The 20031-nt window shown below is 39.6% G+C and overlaps 1 protein-coding gene across 1 annotated transcript; it reads left to right on the top strand.

Annotated features, from left to right (window-relative positions):
• Positions 1–407: 407 nt before the first annotated feature.
• On the top strand, positions 408–2841 carry LOC132350676 (chromodomain-helicase-DNA-binding protein 2-like). Its single transcript, XM_059900024.1, has one exon. The coding sequence runs from the start codon at positions 705–707 to the stop codon at positions 2781–2783; it is 2079 nt and encodes a 692-aa protein (XP_059756007.1). The 5' UTR covers positions 408–704; the 3' UTR covers positions 2784–2841.
• The last annotated feature ends 17190 nt before the right edge of the window (positions 2842–20031 follow it).

Here is a 20031-nt window from a genome sequence, read left to right as displayed (position 1 = left end):
TGAGAGTTCTTTGTGTACGTTAGACACACAAAGCCTTTATCAGGTATTTGATTTGCCAATATTTTCTTCCAGTCTGTGGCTTGTCTTTCCATTTTCTTGACATATGAGTTACAGGAGCCAGTAAATCTCCTTTATTATTTAAGGCAGCTGGAGGCCTAAGTTTACAGGTTTATTTGTAATACTGAAAATCTGGAAACAACCTATATGTTCAAGAGAAGGGCATAGTTAAATAAAGAATGAAACATCAAATGGATGATTATACAAACTATAAAAATGAGAAAGAAGCAACCCCTGACATACAAGAGCTAGCCTGGTACTGTTGGCTAGGCCTTACTGTTCCCCTGTTCAACATAAACAATTTCGCAAAACAGCAACATCCGGTTGTTTTTTCCAGCTTAGAAGCCATGGCGCACCTCCATTTTTGTGCGCTCTCCTAATGAGGTTTTTTTTCTTCCGAACCCGTTTCAGGATTAATTGTTGCTGTATTTTTTTGACCAGTTAACATATTTGAGGATAATTTTATTTATTTTTTGTTTTTTAACGGAGAATTTTGTTTTTATTTTTAATTATTTGGATCTGATATTTTTCTACTACTAGATAGGACTCTTGCTTTGGACCTACTACATGGATCAGTAAATACCTGGGCACAGGACTTCAAAGCAAACACAGATTCCCCCTCCCCCTTAATATTTAAGAATTAAAAGATGATGAGAAATAAGGACAAAAGCCAAGAGGAGGACAGTTCGCTACACAGCAATGCATCGAGTCATTCGGCATCTGAAGAAGCTTCGGGTTCAGACTCAGGCAGCCAGTCGGAGAGTGAGCAGGGCAGCGATCCAGGAAGTGGACATGGCAGCGAGTCAAACAGTAGTTCTGAATCTTCGGAGAGTCAGTCAGAATCTGAAAGTGAATCGGGAGGTTCCAAATCCCAGCCAATTCTTCCAGAAGCCAAAGAGAAGCCAGCCTCTAAGAAGGAACGGATAGCTGATGTGAAGAAGATGCGGGAAGAATATCCTGATGTTTATGGGGTTAGGCGGTCAAACCGAAGCAGACAAGAACCATCACAATTTAATATTAAGGAGGAGGCAAGTAGCGGGTCTGAGAGTGGGAGCCCAAAAAGAAGAGGCCAGAGGCAGCTGAAAAAACAAGAAAAATGGAAACGGGAACCCTCAGAAGATGAACAGGAACAAGGCACCAGTGCAGAGAGCGAACCAGAGCAAAAAAAAGTGAAAGCCAGAAGACCTGTCCCCAGAAGAGCAATGCCCAAACCTCGTGTTAAAAAGCAACCTAAGGCTCAGCGTGGAAAGAGGAAAAAGCAAGATTCTTCTGATGATGAGGATGAAGATGATGAAGCTCCCAAAAGGCAGACTCGCCGCAGAGCGGCTAAAAATGTTAGTTATAAAGAAGACGATGACTTTGAGACTGACTCAGATGACCTCATTGAAATGACTGGAGAAGGAGTTGATGAACAGCAGGATAATAGTGAAACTATTGAAAAGGTCTTAGATTCAAGGCTGGGAAAGAAAGGAGCCACTGGAGCTTCTACTACTGTATATGCAGTTGAAGCTAATGGAGACCCTAGTGGTGACTTTGAACCTGAAAAGGATGAAGGCGAAGTCCAGTACCTCATCAAGTGGAAGGGCTGGTCGTATATCCATAGCACGTGGGAGAGTGAAGAGTCCTTACAGCAGCAGAAAGTGAAGGGCCTAAAAAAACTAGAGAACTTCAAGAAGAAAGAGGATGAAATCAAGCAATGGTTAGGGAAGGTTACTCCTGAAGATGTGGAATATTTCAACTACCAACAAGAGCTGGCCTCAGAGCTGAACAAACAGTATCAGATAGTAGAAAGAGTAATAGCTGTGAAGACGAGCAAATCTACGCTGGGTCAAACAGATTTTCCAGCTCACAGTCGGAAGCCGGCACCTTCCAATGAACCTGAATATCTATGCAAATGGATGGGACTGCCCTATTCAGAGTGCAGCTGGGAAGATGAAGCCTTGATTGGAAAGAAATTCCAGAGCTGCATCGACAGCTTCCATAGTCAGAACAACTCAAAAACCATCCCAACAAGAGAATGCAAGGCCCTGAAGCAGAGACCACGATTTGTGGCTTTAAAGAAACAGCCGGCATATTTAGGAGGAGAGAACCTGGAGCTCCGAGATTATCAGCTAGAAGGTCTCAACTGGCTTGCTCATTCTTGGTGCAAAAGTAGCAGTGTAATCCTTGCTGATGAAATGGGCCTAGGAAAGACCATCCAGACCATATCATTCCTCTCCTACCTGTTCCACCAACACCAGCTGTATGGCCCCTTTCTTATAGTCGTCCGTTTATCCACCCTCACCTCATGGCAGAGGGAGTTTGAAATCTGGGCACCAGAGATTAACGTAGTGGTTTACATAGGTGACCTGATGAGCAGAAATACGATACGAGAATATGAATGGATTCACTGTCAGACCAAAAGGCTGAAGTTCAATGCACTTATAACAACATATGAGATCCTCTTAAAAGATAAGACTGTGCTGGGCAGTATTAACTGGGCCTTTCTGGGAGTGGACGAAGCCCATCGGTTGAAGAATGATGACTCTTTATTGTATAAAACTCTGATTGATTTCAAGTCCAACCATAGGCTCCTGATACGGGGACCCCTCTTCAGAATTCCCTCAAAGAGCTCTGGTCCTTGCTGCACTTTATTATGCCGGAGAAGTTTGAGTTCTGGGAAGATTTTGAGGAAGACCGTGGGAAAGGGAGAGAGAATGGCTATCAGAGTCTTCATAAGGTGCTAGGGCCTTTCCTTCTCCGGAGAGTGAAAAAAGATGTGGAGAAATCCCTTCCTGCCAAAGTGGAACAGATTCTCAGGGTGGAGATGTCAGCCCTTCAGAAACAGTATTACAATCATTTGCTTCAAGTTCTGCAACATGACAGGCATTCTGCTAGATACTGGAAATATGAAGGTGAATGGAATGCATTCCTGCCAGAAGCCTCTTGTTTAGTAGAGAAGACAGACTAGAGACAAATAATACAAAGTGTTGTTTATAACTGAGGCATAGGCAGGGGAGTGTGGAAGTTCAGAAGGAAAAGCACTCACCTCTGTACCAACGGTGAAGACTCTTTTCTTCTAGCACTCCAAGTGGCATGGGCAGGTTATGGACTTGGTCTAGGTTATAATATGTTAAAGGTAAAATGGTGGGTTTGGGACAGAGGGTTGTATATAAGGTACTTGTCATGGGCTTTCAGTTTTGGTGATTTAAAGTTGGATCTGGAATGACTGGAAATAATTGTATTGCCATGAAAATTACAGTCTTTTAAAGTTACAGGTCTGGTAATCTTTCTAATGATATTCCTTGCTTGTTTTTTTTTTTTTAACATCATTACTGGAGTATAATTGCTTTATAATGTTGCATTAGTTGCTGCTGTATAACAAAGTGAGTCAGCTGTATGTATACATATATCCCCACATCCCCTCCCTCTTGTGTCTGCTTTCCACCCTCCCTATCCCAGCCCTCTAGGTGGACACAAAGCACCGAGCTGATCTCCCTGTGCTATGCGGCTGCTTCCCACTAGCTATCTGTTTTACATTTTGTAGTGTATATATGTCCATGCCACTCTCTCACTTCGTCCCAGCTTACCCTTGCCCCTTCCCGTGTCCTCAAGTCCATTCTCTATGTCTGCATCTTTAGTCCTGTCCTGCCCCTAGGTTCTTCAGAATCACCCCCGCCCCCTTTCTTTTTAGATTCCATATATATGTGTTAGCATACGATATTTGTTTTTCTCTTTCTGACTTAACTTCACTTTGTATGACAGTCTCTAGGTCCATCCACCTCACTACAAATAACTCAATTTCGCTTCTTCTTATGGCTGAGTAATATTCGATTGTGTATATGTGCCACATCTTCTTTATCCATTCCTCTGTCGATGGGCACTTAGGTTGCTTCCATGTCCTGGCTATTGTAAGTAGAGCTGCAATGAACATTGTGGTACATGACTCTTTTTGAATTATGGTTTTCTCAGGGTATATGCCCAGTAGTGGGATTGCTGGGTCGTATGGTAGTTCTATTTTTAGTTTTTTAAGGAAGCTCCATACTGTTCTCCGTAGTGGCTGTATCAATTTACTCCCTGCTTGTTCTTAATTAATACAACCGAATAAAAACAAGAATTTAATTTTCAGAAATAACTATCTGACTTTTTTGCCTAACACTGCCTTGATTTTTAAAAATCTTTTTATTATGGGAAATCTCAAATACATACAAAAATAGAATGGTGTGTACCCATAATCCAGCTTTTATATTTCCTGACTCCTGGCCAGTCTTAGTTCATCTGTATCTTCTTTTGCATCCCCATTTCCACCCCCAGGTCATACGAAACATATTCCAGGTCCAAATCATAAGTGTTTCTATATATCTCTAAAAGATAAGGACTCTTAAGAGTTAAGCCAAAAACCCCCAAAACCCCCCAAGCTCATGGAACAGATTGGTGGTTGCCAGAGGCAGGGGTTGAGGATGGTGAGAGAAATGGGTGAAGGGAGTCAAAAGGCTACAGACTTAAGCTATGAAATATATGTCACGGGGATGAAATGTGCAGCATGGTGACAATAATTAATAACTTCTGAATTGCATTTTGAAATTTGCAAGAGAGTAGATCATAAAATTCCTGATCACAAGGGAAAAAAACTTGTAGTTATTTATGGTGATGGATGGTAACTAGACATTGCGGTGATCATTCTGCATTGTATACAAATATCTCATTATCATGTTTTATGCATCTGAAACGAATATGATGTTATATGTCTATACCTCAATTAAAAAAAAGTTAAGCATAATTTCAATACTATTTTTATTATGCCTAAAAAAAACCCCCAGTAATTCCTAACTATTTTTATAATATACAGTGAGTGTTTACATTTTCCTGGTTGTCCCAGAGACACACACACACACACACACACACACACACACACACACATTTTGCTTGTTTGCATTGGGATCTAAGTAAGCTCCATACATTATGATTGGTTGACATATCTCTTAAGTTTATTTTAAGTCATTTTCCCCTCCGTCCTTGTAAATTTTTGAGTGAAGAAACTGAGTCTGTGTTCCATAGATTTTTTTCACAGCCTGGATTTTGCTGATTCCAGCTCCATGGCATCATTTAATATTTTCCTGAGAACACATTGTTTCCTTTACATTCACAGATAGGTGTAGAAGGTTGGTTAGACCCAGATTCAGTGTGAATATTTCACAGAATGCAATCTATCAGAGGAGGTTGTCTTTTTGTGATATTAGCAAATGTTGATGAGCATTGCCTAGATCATTAATTCATTGGGGATTACAAAGTGGTAATATTCAACTTTTGTTACTCCTTTGTTTATTAGCTGGAATACTTCTGTAAAAAGAAACTTCCCCACATCAATGAGGAACAGTTCATATAGGAAAGAGAGAATAAATGCATGGTTCTTTCTGATTTTCGAATTTAAAATTTTTTATTTATTTACTGTTTTTTTAAATTGAAATACAGTTGTCCCTTGGTAACTACAGGGGTTTGGTTCCAGGGATCCCCCCGCCCCCCGCTCGGATACCAAAATCTATGGATCCTTAAGTTCCTTACATAAAATGGCAAAGTATAGTTGGCTCTCCGTATTTGCAGATGTGGAACCTGTGGATGCGGATGGCTGACTGTACATTTGACATATAATGTTGTACAGTTTAAGGTGTGTAGCATGTTAATCTAATGCATTTATATATTGTAATCTGATGGCCATTGTCGTGATAATTAGCACCTCTATCACATTACATGATGATCCTTTCTTTTTAGTGGTTAGGATTGTTAAATCTAGTCTCTTAGCAAGGTTGATGATTATAATACATTGTTGTTGTCTATATTTACTATACTGTGCATTAGATCTCTAGGAATTATTTACTACCCATTCCAGGTTTGTACCCTTAAACAACATCTGTCCTATCCCCCACTCCCCACCCCCTGGTAACCACTATTTTACTTTCTGTTGTTACAAGTTTGGCTTTTTTAGATTCCACATATACATGATATCATACGTTACTTGTCTATCTCTGTCTGACTTATCTCACTCAACATGATGTGTTCAAGGTTCATCCATGTTGAATTTTTGACGTTTTCAAAAGAAAAAATGGATTATCTATCTTCCTTCAAAGATTTGACCAATGAGACTTATTGGTATGATTATGAATATTTTTGTATGATTATTGACTCATCAATAAACATATTTGTGTTTTAAAACAACAACAACAACAAAAAAAAAAACAGCAACATCCGACAAGGCCAGTCTGTGAAGGGGATGGATCAAGGCAAAAGCAAGTCCACTCTATACTTATGTCAGAACAGAACATGAACCTTGTCCAAATCACGTAAACAAACGTTCCCCGGTCCTGGTTAGAGTGAATGACTCCTTGAACTCCATTCCCTTCCCTCCCCTGCTCTCCCCTTCAACTCACCTCATCTCACCATCACATCTCCTTCTCTGACTCTGAGTCTTCTGCCTCCCTGTTATAAGGACCCTTGTGATTACATTTCACCCACCAGGATAATCCAGGCTTATCTCCCCATCTCAAGATCCTTAACTTAACCACATCTGCAAAGTTTCTTTTGCCATCTAAGGTAACCTATTCACAGGTTTCAGGAATTAGGGCATGGAAATCTTTGAGGGGACCATTATTCTATCTACCACACCACATATTTATGGAGATTAAATAAGAGAATACATGCAAAATGTTTAGTTTGATAAAATATTATTATTAAGCCTATGAATTTGAAATTCATAAGCCAAGAATTTTTACGTGGCCTGCTATGTCATCTTTTCTTTGAGGTAATACATGCCTCATATTCTATCTGCCACCTGTGTAAAGAGAAGGGTTGTGAGGTATGAGGAAATGTGGAGTAAAAAATGTCTGTTAAATTGCAAAGATTCATTCCTGCCACACCTGCAGACATTTTCATTGTGGCCCAAACGCAAAGACGTTTACTCACCAGTAAACTAGTTGGCTTCAACGTTCACTCCTACTCTAATGGATCTTCAAATTTAGATCCTCTTTTCTGAGTGAGTGTGAGCTCATCTGGGACCCGCTCCTGGCTTTTCTTTGCACTCTTTTCCTCTCTTCCTTTCCCTTCTCCCTAAATTCCTGAGGAGAAGGCTCAGAAGTGCCAGGAGGGAGGGAGCATGAAGTCAGGGTGGGAGCCTGTTGGGACTGGCATCCTAAAATTGGGCACTGCTCATCTGGGCTGGGCAGCGCCAACCCCACCCCACCCTGAAGTGGGAAGCAAATATTTTATGGTACCCCATGAGCATTTCCAGGTGCTAGTGGACAGGGGCTGGAGAGTGAAACTGAAGGTTGAGGGAGTCTTGCTTAGTTCATCTGAGCAGAGCCAGCTGCTTCTCTCACAGTCCTCCATGGCCATGTGTAGGCAAGGCTGTAACTCATCAACTCTTAAAATGACGAGAAGCAGGCAGCATCCAGTTTCTTAAAGCCAGGAAGGAAATTCTTTTAAAATGCTGGGAAAAATGTAAGAATGTATTTCGCAAAATGGGGTTAGGAGGTCCCCAGGGGGGGAGCTGTGTCTCATTTTGTGAAATGATCTGTAGATATTAGAAATGTGGACCTTGTGGGAACCAAGGGTTAACACCAAGGATCAGAATGAGCAGTAAAGAATGGAAGTAACGTTCTTAGGAAAAAAACATGAGACATTAATTTTAAATTATGAGCAGATGTGGTATATCTGGACCAGCCTTGACATATAGTTAGGAAACATTAATAAGTCCTGGTACTTACAACAGATCAATAATTGTAAGGATCGCCAGTTATTGACTTACTGCTATGTTTGGTACTTGGTACTTATTTATGTTATTTTTAATTCTCAAAAAATCCTGCAAGATAATACATTATTACCTTGTTTTATTCTATATGCACTTCTCAGTTTCAGTTTTCTTTATCTTTAAAACTGGAATGCTAATGGCTATCTTATAATATTGCCGGCAGAATTGAATTTGAAAGTATTTCAAAGTGCCTGGCATTTATATTTGTGAAATTATTGTTGAATTGAGCCGAATGGATGAGGATATGAAAGATATTTTGATTATTTCATTCGGCAATTGTATTGAGTGCCTGCCACATTCTGGCCCAATACAAATAAAATCAAATATAGCCTGACTTTAGGATGCTCCCAGTGTATTGGGAAGATAGACAAAAAATTCACTGACCAGACAAGAAAGTTACTGATTAGAATTTATTATTATATATTTTAGGTTAGGATCATAAAAAAACATGCTTCCAAAACCGGAAGCACATAAGTGAACTCTTAAAAGGAGCAAGTGGGAATTTGGGGGTGTGTGTGAGTGAGACATCCTGTCCGTTCATTTGGGTCAGGGAATATTGCCAGTACTGTATGTCAGGAAAATTCTACACTGCCAGGAAAATATGCCTATAGGATGGGACTGGACAGGCAGGAGCTGAATCATGACAGCTTTCTAAGAAGTTTGTATTTTATGCTAAAAATGATGGGAAGCCTTTAAAGGATTTTATGAAAGATGTACTCTGTTCAGATTTATGGTTTAGAAAGATTATGTAGGTAATAATGTGGAAGACAGAGGCACAATATTAGATGCAGGGAGAGTTAGGAAACTAAGAGGAAGCAGTATAGAGTAGTCATTTGAAATAGCTCTGGAGACAGGTGCCTGGGCCCAGATTTTCTGACTTATCATTTTCTAGCTCTATGGCTGTGGATAGTTTATTTAGCCTCTTTGTGCCTCAGTTTTCTCCTCTGTGAAATGGGGATAAAGATAGTAACTACCTCATAGGATTGATGTGACAATTAAAAGAGTTAGTAGAGATACAGCAAACAGCACAATGCCTGCCACATAGGAGGCCCACATAAATGTTAGCTTGTTGTTGCTGTTATTGTTATTATTATTAATACAATACATTAGTGCAAAAGAGAAATGGTGAGTGCTTGGGCTAAAGCAGTGGCACTGGAGATAGAAAGAAGGGGATGGTGTCAAGGAAATGGCATTGAAAGGACTTGTTAACATAGTGGTTAAAGTGGTTTGAAAAGAATGGAGGAGCGGAGGACCTATCTGAATTCACTGTGTGAGTGGAGGAGGTCTGGATTCAAAGCTGTTCTGGTTGATGTTCTTCCTCCTTGTTCTTTTTGCGTAGGTCGCACTACGATCTGTCATTTTGCATGTCCTTGTTTATATGTACTGGGCTCAAATTCTCATCCACAAACACATATGAATAAGAAATATAAATGTCTTTTTCTCTAGCTCAGCCTAAGTTCTGTTTTGAGCTTTCCCCTCAGATGGCAGAAACATAATTTCAGTTAAATTGGGGTTTCTCCTCCCTTTTCCCATGGTTGTACCTATGTTCCAGGAGTGCCAGGGTGTGAGGTAGGGGTTGGGCATTAGATCATCTGGCCAAACTGACATCCTCTGGGGCCACCATCGCCTCACTGAGTCTTCAGTCTGTGCTCTATGCGGGCTGTCATTGAGTCAGCTCTCAGGCTCATTCCTAAAGCCCCCTTTGGGTCTGGCCCCTCCTCTTGGGCAACAGTGGTCATTCTGCTGCTGAGTCAAGTGCTCCCATGACCTGCTGGGAAGTGGAAAACTCTGTAAGGTGTCAGGGTCATTCATCACCCTCTTGGGCACACAGAAGGTGTTCCATGCTTTCTGCACCATCTTGGGGGATGGGTGAGGCTGTCTAAGGTGCCTGTTCTCCAGGGTCCTGCCACCTGCAGGACCTCCCCTCTGTTCTTGGCTCTCCTAAACCTATCCCAAATTTCTGTAGACCCCTGCAGGTCTCAATTCAACCTGAGGGATGGGGTGAGGAAGTGCAGATGCTCTTTTCTCAAGGACCCCAAGCTTCTAAGATCTTATTTCTTCCCCTTGACTCTCCTCTCCTTCCACCCTCCAGGCCTGAAGCCAGGTTCTTATTTTTGTTTCTTTTCTCCTTTTTTCTTTTTTTCTTAAAACTGCCCTGAGTCTGTTCAGGTCTCCTGAGGCCCTGGGTTTTGAAACTTAAAAGCAAGGAAGAGGCTCTTTTAAAATCTGCTTTCTTCTGTAACACCCCTTCCCTGAGGCAACGAAGGAGGGGAAGTGTTAAAAGATGGGAAAGTGTCAAAGAAAAATAATCTGTTAATACTTCATAGATAATATTCCACCACATTTTAAGCAGAGTCATCAGGTGATAATCTACAATCTTCTTTGTCTTTAGTCTTTGAAAGTCTTTTATCTTTTCTCTAGTTGACAGGTATGTTGTATGTGATTTTGATAATCATTTGATTTATTGATGCTGGACATGTAGGCAAGTGCTGAATGTTGCCAGTGAGGAAATCTCTCAAAGGGAAGATGAAGCCTCTTTGAATTAAGGGGGAAATTAGGGTAGGGGTGAAAGATGGACTTCTCCCTCCACACTACCTTACAGCCATGGGGTAGGACAAGGCTGAAACTGGGAAATGTCTATAAAAAGCTGAGATGGGAGAAGGGATTTATCTCCACTAGACTAGAAGGAGTACACACACTGGTTTGCCTGGGACAGTCCTAGTTTATGCCTAATTTCCTCATGTGCCATCTGGTCAGTGCCCCCTTTCTCTCTCAAAATTGTCATGGCTTGGACAATAAATTATGTGATCACCCTATTTCTAGTTTATATAAGTCTATTAAAATGTTCCCATTTGGAGCTATGCTAGAGACACCAAAAGCCTTAATTACTAAGATTTTTCCTGATGTAATCATTCAAGAGCCTGAGATCAAGAAGGATCTTTGTTTTTAAATGTAGGATGATGTAAGTCAACAGCTACTTTGATATTAAAATCATAACTTCAATATGTATATAAATAAATGTATACTATTTAGTCATTTCTCCTTTGTTTCATTATACACATCTATCACTGTGGTTTTATAAACCTTTGCCCTTTCAACTTGTAGTGGCGAAGAGAATCTCAAATCATCTGTGGTTCTATGTTTCATACCAATATATTTAGAGTTCTTAATTATCCATGAGTAAAATAAAAATAATGCTACTTAGATAAAATCCTCCTTTTCAACCACTGTGTGATCTTTCACTAAGACAATATCTAGCAAAATTACCAAATTTGTATATGTTAGCCATAGACAGCATATATGTCTGTATATTTTGTATTCTATGAGGCTGATTATATTCTGAAGACCAAAATAAGAGACCTGAAGCCATGATGATTTCCAGTAAACACAGATTCTCTGCTCTAGTCCACTACCCTCTTCCCATGAAGCACCTCTTGCCTTTTTAGGAGATCAGGTTGTCAGGAATGGTCAGAGAGTCAGCAGGTCAACTAGTCATCCTAGAACCTAATGAACTAACTCTAGAGTTTAGAACAACTCCCTGCCTTCTTTCATTTCTTCTTGTTGCTAGACAATTTTGTTGGTTATCCTCATTGGCAACCTTTGGTTTTATGTCGGAAATTCTGTTTTTCAGCTTTATTATTAGGAAACGTAGTTCTTTAATTTTTGTTAATAAATAAGCTTTTTTGTGTGTGTACATGGCACTACAGTTACTCTTTTAAATGTCTCACTCTACCTTTATAGTATATTTAATGTAACTTTTTTTTTTTTTTGTCCTTGCCAAGCAGCTTGCAGGATCTTAGTTTCCGACCAGTGATTGAACCCGGCGGGCCACAGCAGTGAAAGCACCGAATCCTAAGCACTGGACCACCAGGGAACTCCCTAAAGGTCACTTTTGATGAAGAAATATATTGACTCTATTTCTTCAAATTTATGTCTACTATTCAAACAATTTTAAGAGGTCACGTGTTATGAAATAATTCTTTCTATAATTTACAATATTTCAAAGATAAAATTTAATTGTTCTTTGCTTTGAGGAACTTGTAGAATATGGCAGGGACTTCCCTGGCAGTTCAGCGGTTAAGATGCTACACTTCCAATACAGGGAGTGCAGGTTCGATCCCTGTTTGGGGAACTAAGATCCCACATGCCGTGCGGTGTGGCCAAAAAAAAAAAAAAAAAAAGAATTTACATTAAAACTGGATAATGTAACTTGTAATCAAATTATTATCAAGACAATCACATAAAAATTATATGAGTGGAATTTTTTTTAAGAAACAGTGCATACTCCTGTAATTTGTTATCTTTTGGGTGTTGAGTAAGTTATCAGCAGAGACTATTAGAAACATGAAGGAGCTCATTTATTCCTTCAGGTCATACGTGGAGAAGATGAAATACTCCAGTTCCTAGCGAAGAGACAGGAAAACTGAACATCCTACTTGGCCATCATTAAATGTCTATTGCTAGTATTTTGAAGATTTTGGGGAAATTCTCAGGAGATAGCAGGTTCTGCCTGGTGGGGAAGGGGTGGGAAATTAGAATAGGTGGCATATTTTCCATTGCAAATAAGACAGAAGATATGTTTTATTGGCTAAACGAAGTGAAATCTTTCAACTGGACTTCTCTGACACTTTGCAACATTGGAATCCAAGATGGGGGGAAGAATAAAATAGGAAGCATGGGCAGGTATGAAGAAGAAGCTGGTATTCTGGTTGAATTGTTTAGATGAGATAAACATAGGCAAAGAAAAGGTAAAACATGGTACTTATAAAAAGCAAGTGGAAGGCAGTTTCTGTGACAAGGTCTTTGTGATGATTGGCTCTTCTCATAATGATCACAGCAATACACATCTTTTTTGAATACTATAAAGTGCCTACAAAATGCCAGGTGCTCTGCTAGCTAATTTACTATGCATTATCTTGAATCCTAACAACTGTCCATGGTAATTTAACCTGAGTTTTTCTGGCTTTTGCTGTTACCTACTAATGCATTTCAAAACTCCCTGCTTACCCTAAAATATTTCTGAGAGTCCTCAGTGGGGCCTCACATGTTCACAGACAAGTTCAGCCAGTGACCATCTTTCCTGGGTACCGCTTTATCTACCACGCACACGTTGCTGCAGATTGCCAGGCACTAGTGCTGCTTCCTCTGGGCTTTGATGGGCATCAGCCTTGTCCTGCACTGCTGCTCCTGATTGGTACCATTGTTTCTGCTGGGCATCACTATCAATTCGGTTGGCTACCACTGTCAATGGCCTGAAGTCTTGAGGGTTTCAAATTTATATGGTGTTCTATGGAGAAGTGAGGGAGAATGTACCTGCCACACACTGATAAAGGGGTACCAGTGTATGATAGAATTTTTAATGAAAATAGTTCTTTCAGTTTTTGGCTTTTTATTTCTTTTTTTTTTTTTTTTTTTTTTTTTTTCCTCCACTGTAACAGCTCCTTTACTTTGCAGTGAAAATTGATTTGTATATTCTTTGCCTCTGAGTCCTTGTGGAATTTTTTTTTTTTTTTTTAAATTCAGACAGAAAGTCACAAAAATTATACTCATCCTCATCAGTTCACTCAGTCCCATGTAATTAATTTTTTTTTTTCATCTTGATCTTTTGTTTGGCTTTTTATTTCTAATCAATCACTCCCTTGCCACGGTAGGTTTTATTTGACAAATTAGGAAACTGAGTTTCAAAAGAGCTAAGTAACTTAAGTAACTTGCTGGATCACACGGCTAGTAAGTGGTGGAACTGAGGGTTGGATATCAGTTTGTTTAAAGCCTGGACTTTCTCAATTTACCGTCATCCTTGGTATTTCTAGGGCATTTGACGGCTCTGAGTCTCCCTTTGGAACTTGAAACTCTCTCTTCCTTTTGCCTTTAAGATTGTTTAGACAAATTCTCCTCTAAATTAATTCTTCTTTGTTTCCTTTCCCTTTTCTCACCTACTAACTATTGTTCAGTCCTCTTCTTCTTTCCATTACATTCTTTTTTGTACTTACTAGTTTTGCCTGTTACCTCTAAATAAATTTTTCCAACAGCACTCACTTAATATTTACTCAGCTCTTATAAGATGCCAGGCACTGTGCCAAGCAAAGGAAATGCAAATCTAGCAAGGAATTTATAGTCTAGTGTGGAAAATATTCTAATTATTAACTGTAGCACACTATGATAGGTGCTGTGAATGAGCAGGTATAGGGTGTGATGGGGGCAATAAAAGTCAAGTTGTAAGAGTTGAAAACTACAGAGAAGGGCAAAGAAATGAGCCTGGGAACTAAGGGGACGTTAGAGAAGGAGCCCTTGAACTGTCTTGAAGGAAAGTTGGTGTTAGATAGGTAAAGAGTAAAGGCAGAATGTTCTAAACAGAGGAAGCAGCATTTACAAAGTCACACAGTCCGGAAGCTACATTACCTATTGCAATATTACCTCTTCTTATAAGTAGTTCAGTAAAATAAGGGGTGTGGGAAGAAGTAATAGGGGATGATATGAGGGTATCCACAGGCTGCAAACAAAAATGCTTCCGAAGCTAAGCAGATAAGGTGAATGAGTGAAGCAGGTTGGGTAAAATACAATATGGAGAGTGGAGACAGTGATAAACCAGAGAGCACATGCTTTGTCCAAATGGGCAACAATTCCTCACTCCAGCCTGATGTGGTCATTATGAATGAAGGTCCAAATATTGTCAGATATTTTTTTGTTATTTTTTCAAGAGAAATCTAACATACAGATTTTTATGTGAATTTTCCCAAACATCTTAAAATATCATGTGGCCAAACAAAATACATCTGTCTGCAACATCTGGGCCAAATCAAGATAACCCTTGTATATTAGGATAAAGAGATTGAACTTCCTTCTAAACACATTTAGCAGGAAATCACTAATATTTTAAAGTGGAATTGACATAGTCAGACTAGAGTTTTGCAAAGATTATCAGTTCACTGATAGAAGTATGGAGGATATATTGGAAAGGGGCAAGACTGGAAGATGGGTGATGTGTTAGTTATCTATGGTAGGAACCCAGATGCAGCAATGAGAACAGAGGCAGTGGAGATGGATGAAAAAGGGCAGATACAAGGGAGGTTTGGGATCTGCAGGGCTTGATGACATTAAATATGAGGGACAAAGAGGGAGAACCAAGGTAATTTTCTTGCCCTGTGGGACAACAATTTTCTAGAAGCCTAGAAATCTTTCCCCTTTCCCTTATCTGCAGCTCAGATAGGGAACATGAAAATGTTCCAGAATTTTGAGTCAAGGCGTGTGTGATGAATGAAAGCCAAGGTGGGTGCTTATGAACATTTTATGGACCCCATTGAGAGACTCATAGTGCCAAGCCCTACACTATCTCTTATGCATGATAGCTGGTTATAACTGTGAATTGGGTTATTTTCTACTGTACCATTTTCCTTTCAGAAATGCCTCTCTTTCTTACAGCGGCCAGTTTAGTTCACATCCTTAGACCCTGGTTATTACAATAGTCATCTGGTTAGTCTTCCTGATTCTTGGTCTCTGTTCTCCAAGCTGTCCTCAAGATGCTCCCTTTTTCCAACCGGTCAAGATTAAAGTCCTTTTCCTGGCTTTCAAGGCCCTCCACAATCTGGCACCAACCCTCCATTTGCACTGTTTTCCAAACTTTGGCATGATTTGTACCCTCTGCTTTCTGCAGGCTGGTCTTCTTAAAGCTCATTTTTGCTTCCAAAACTTGTCTCTGTCTGGAATGCCCTACCTTCTCCTCTTGTACTCAGGGAATGCTGTTTCCTCCTTGAAGTCCTGTCTTTTTTAGCCTCATTGCTTCTCATCGTTCTGAGTTCCTAAAGCAGTTTGTGGTTTCTACGGGATGGGCCACGAAAGGTGTCCTTGAAGCCCTAAAATGCCTGCCACACACAGAGAATGGCCAGTTGTTTCCCATGTAGGCTGCAATGATTCCAGCAGGATGCTTTTAGTGAACCCAATTCAGTGTCGCAGCCATGGTGAACTTGACTTGGACGGGCACTGTATGTGCCAGAGTCAGCTGTATTTGGGCTGAACCATCTCTGAGGTTACTTGTCACAAAATGGACCCCAAAGGCATATTTCATATGGTGGTCAGTCCTCTTTGGGAGAAGGATAAAATGTTAGATGAACAAAGGCATTTATATTCAGGTTGCTATTATGAGAAACACCACATTGTTAATTCTCTGTGTAGCCACTATATTTACCAGTGTAGGAGGAATACCACATCCAGGCAATCTGAATGGCTGGTGAACAACTCCCTTTGCTATCCCAGATTCTGGCATATTTTTGCAAATAATCCCCATCACTAAAGGGAGTCTGTGCATGTATTATACTAAATCAAGCAATTTTGTATATTTTTTTCAACAAATGTTCAAGGGCTTTAGGCATCTTCACAAGAAGACCTCAGAGACATTGCAAATGGAAAGCACATGGGTATCTCTAGGCAAGATCAACTGGCCTCCTTTCAAGAGGCTCTGCAGGATGGATTATCTTGGTGAATTTACCACAGCCTATGATCTGGCTCTCAGTCCTGTAGATTTAGAAACTGGATTTTATCAACACTTACAATGTAGATCTATTTGTCATCAGTGGCTTACATTAATCAGCCCACAAAGACTGATGGAAAAAGCCAGAACATCTATATATTAGTAACTGTCCCAAAGACTGGAATGTTTGCTTAGAAAATGAAATCTGAGTACGGATTACAGTAAGGAGAGTTCCATGTGTCATACATCTGTGAGAGAGAAATGGATGGAGTTGGTGTTAGTGCCAGGAACTGCACATAACCTGCAGCTGATGTTACTGCTGGGGCATCCAGCAGTGAACTATCATCACTGCGGGAGTGTTTGTCACAGATGTGATGGTCTTTCTTCAGTTCCGTGTTTGGTAATAGGTAAACCATAAATGAGATATACCTATCTCAAGGACTAAGATGCTTGCATCTGTGGCCAAGGACACTTTCCATTGGACGATGACAATGGTAAATCATATCTAAGAATTTGATTGGCTGACTGGATGGGAGGGATGAGGGAGAAGTAGGAGTCAAGGATGGGCCCCAGGATTATGACTTGAGTAACTGGATGAATAATGGAGCCATAAACTCAGGTAAGAAACACTGATCAGTGTGTTCAGTCTTGGACATACTGAATGACTTGGGGATACATTTGAGACATCCACACTGAAGTGTCCTGTAGGCAGTTCCATATTCAAATGTGTTACTCAGAAGTGTGATCTGTGCCAGAGATACAAATTTGGGATTTGTCAGTGTATAGACAACTGAACTCACGGGAATTGATATTTTCTCAGTGGAAAGTATAGAGGGCAAAGAGTGGAGGGCCTAGGACAGAATTCTGAGGAACACTGACATTTAATTGTTGGGTAGCAGATGCGAAGCTGACATAAGGGACTAAGAAAGAACAGCCAAAAAAATAGAAAGAAAATGAGGAGAAAATTTGAGCCAAAACCAGAAACCATTTATAGACAGGCGTGTAGGTACTTCCTGAACGGTGATGTAAGTTCCAAGTATAAAATGGCTTGGCACTGCACGGAGTTAAGTGTCTCGGATTTAGCAAGATTCCACCTGGTGCAGATACAGTCACTGGCAGCAATATGTCCTGTGGGGATTTTGAGGAGTCTTGGAAAAATCCACTGCATCTATCCGGCCACGGTAGGGGGTGGGAGGCATTTCATTTGGACTAAATTTATGTATGTTTCACTATATAAAAAGGGGACAAGGAACTTGACTGGATTAGCAACAACAATAAAATAACTAAAAGAAGATCTTAGAATGTAGCAATATAAAGTTTTCTAGTGACCTTAACAAAGCAGTTTCAGCATAGTGATGAGGCTGGAATGAGAATGGGATGTGAAACCAAAGGCCCGCTCCTAGAAGAGCGAGTGGAGAGTGTGTGTGGCAAATATATGTTACTTAACATGAGGGGAAGAACTGGATCAGAGTTTTGCAAAATACCTTTTAAACAGTTATTGTATACTCAGCCTTGGAAATTTCACTTTAGCATGCTAGTTGGATCTTTCTTTTCAAGAACCATCAGTGATGACTTTAAAAAATTAAGTCTGGAAATGCTAGACTTTTTCTGGGAATATCTGATACCCAAGGAGTATGACCTGAAACACTGACACAAAAGGAATGCTGGTGTTCCCATTTAAAAACAAGTAGCTGCATATGCCTGCCCTGATTAAGGTCAAAGTTCAAAACTGAGAAAAATTAAACACACACTTAAGATGACATCTAACAGCCTCAGTCTGCAGGATGGAACTCTAGTGAAATTAAAGGACCACATGCTGCACTCAGCCACATACTCAACTTCCACTGCTGTCTAGAAGCATCATTCTTGGCTTAAACCAGCAAAAAGAGATCTAAAAGCATGCCATTCCTTTGTACTCCCTTTGGGGACAAATTAACTTTGAAAAATTCCCAGAGATGTCTGATTCCTGCAGTACCAGGTAAAGAGGAAAATCCAGGTGTACCCATGAGCAGTAGGGTAGTGGGTATTTTCTTCTTTGGGGCTAGAGAGGTTCAGGGAGAGGGTCCCTTTACTTCTCCTTAAACAGTCATCCCCACATCCTCATGCTCACACAATTTAAAATAGCTCTCCAGACTTTCCATTCTCTTTAATCTAAACCTCATAATTGAGCACAACTGTTTGTAACCCACTTTCCAAAGGGCAAGAATCCGGTATACCAGGATGTAGCAGCTGCTGTAGTGCACGAACCCTGGAAATGCAATGGCTTCTAGCTCGTTCTCCTGTTGTACCATTTCTATTTGCCTCTGGCAAGCAGGCAAATACTAATCTGTACTGAAGACCTGGAAGATATGCCAAAGCAATCAACCTCCTTCAAGGCTTTGCCTCTCTGAAATGCCCTCTCTCAGGATTGTGTTACTAGGGGACTTCGCCATAATGTTGCAGATTTGAAAACTGGAGGCTTTGGCATCAGACAGATCTGGTTTCAAATCCTGGTCCTGCCATTTGCCAGCTGTATGATCTTGAGCATTGTTTGTTTCTCAATTACTGTTTTCTTATCTGTATAATGGGCACAAATAAGGTTATTGTGAGGCTTAAGTAAGATAATTCACGTTAAAGCCCCAACATAGTATCTGACATAGACCAAGGACCCTGAAAAAATGTTAGCTATTAGTATTATTAGATATATTTTAAAAGCTTGAAAATATTATCATAAATTTAACATAATTGGCAATAAGATTTCCAATATTATAAGTGAAAATTTATTGGAATCTTAGCTTAATGAATGAGCCTCATATATTAAAAAATCTATTTCTAAAATTTAAAGAATATTTAAAGAGATTTTGATTATGATTTTTAAAAAGGCAAGGATTGAATGACACTTTAAAAAGACAGCCCTTTTCCACTACAAAAGTAGCCTGAGAAAGCTTCATCCAAAATTCGTCACAGCATCAGTTTTAGGAACTCAGGCTGAGACACAATGCCTCCCCTGCCCCAACACCACCTTGCATACATGACAGTTAAAAAGTTGAATAAAATAATTCAAAGGTCACTATGCCAAGATAAAACATATTTTAAAATTCAATACGGAAGCAGTGAATAAGCATTATAAATTTATACAGTAATGTAAAAACTGAAAAATCTTAACACCAAAATTTTTTAAATATAATTTTCTTTTTTAGAGAAGATAAAAGAAAAGGGTAGAAAGACAGTTATGGAATGAATAATATAGAATAAATTTAGTTAGCGCAACTAGGTATTTTATTTTCTTTAATTACTTTTAAAATTAATTAACCTATATCTAACTCCATTTAATGTAGCTGTCATTGACTGGAAATGCATGATTCTCTTTCCATATTTGTTCATTCATTCATTTAACAAGTATTTATTGATACCCACACTAAAGTTGGTTTATGTGGTGAGCTAAAACAGATATAGTATATTTCATAGTAAAATATTCCTTTGACAAGAGTATCTTCATACATCGGCAAAAAATGTTTATGCTTACATCATTTTTTGGTATTGTGATTCATTATGACCTTTCAAAAGACAGATTTTAGAGAATGAAGGTCAAGGTTTTTGTATCTGTGACACGAAATTATGTGAGAACAGACTCGAAAGAATTTAACTTGAAGTGGTTGCTCTTATAGCATACAAAACAGGCTTTGTCTCATTTTACTTGGCTAAACTTGATAAAGAGGATAAGCAACAGTATTGTCCAGAGGCCAAAAGA

This window comes from Balaenoptera ricei, chromosome 1, assembly GCF_028023285.1.
Source record: "Balaenoptera ricei isolate mBalRic1 chromosome 1, mBalRic1.hap2, whole genome shotgun sequence".
In the NCBI taxonomy this organism is placed as follows: domain Eukaryota; kingdom Metazoa; phylum Chordata; class Mammalia; order Artiodactyla; family Balaenopteridae; genus Balaenoptera; species Balaenoptera ricei.
The sequence above is the reverse complement of the archived record's forward strand: the minus strand, read 5'-3'. Positions and strand labels throughout refer to the sequence as shown.

Coding starts and splice junctions, on each gene's coding strand:
- LOC132350676 (XM_059900024.1), top strand. CDS start 705: ATGATGAGAAATAAGGACAAAAGCCAAGAGGAGGACAGTTCGCTACAC.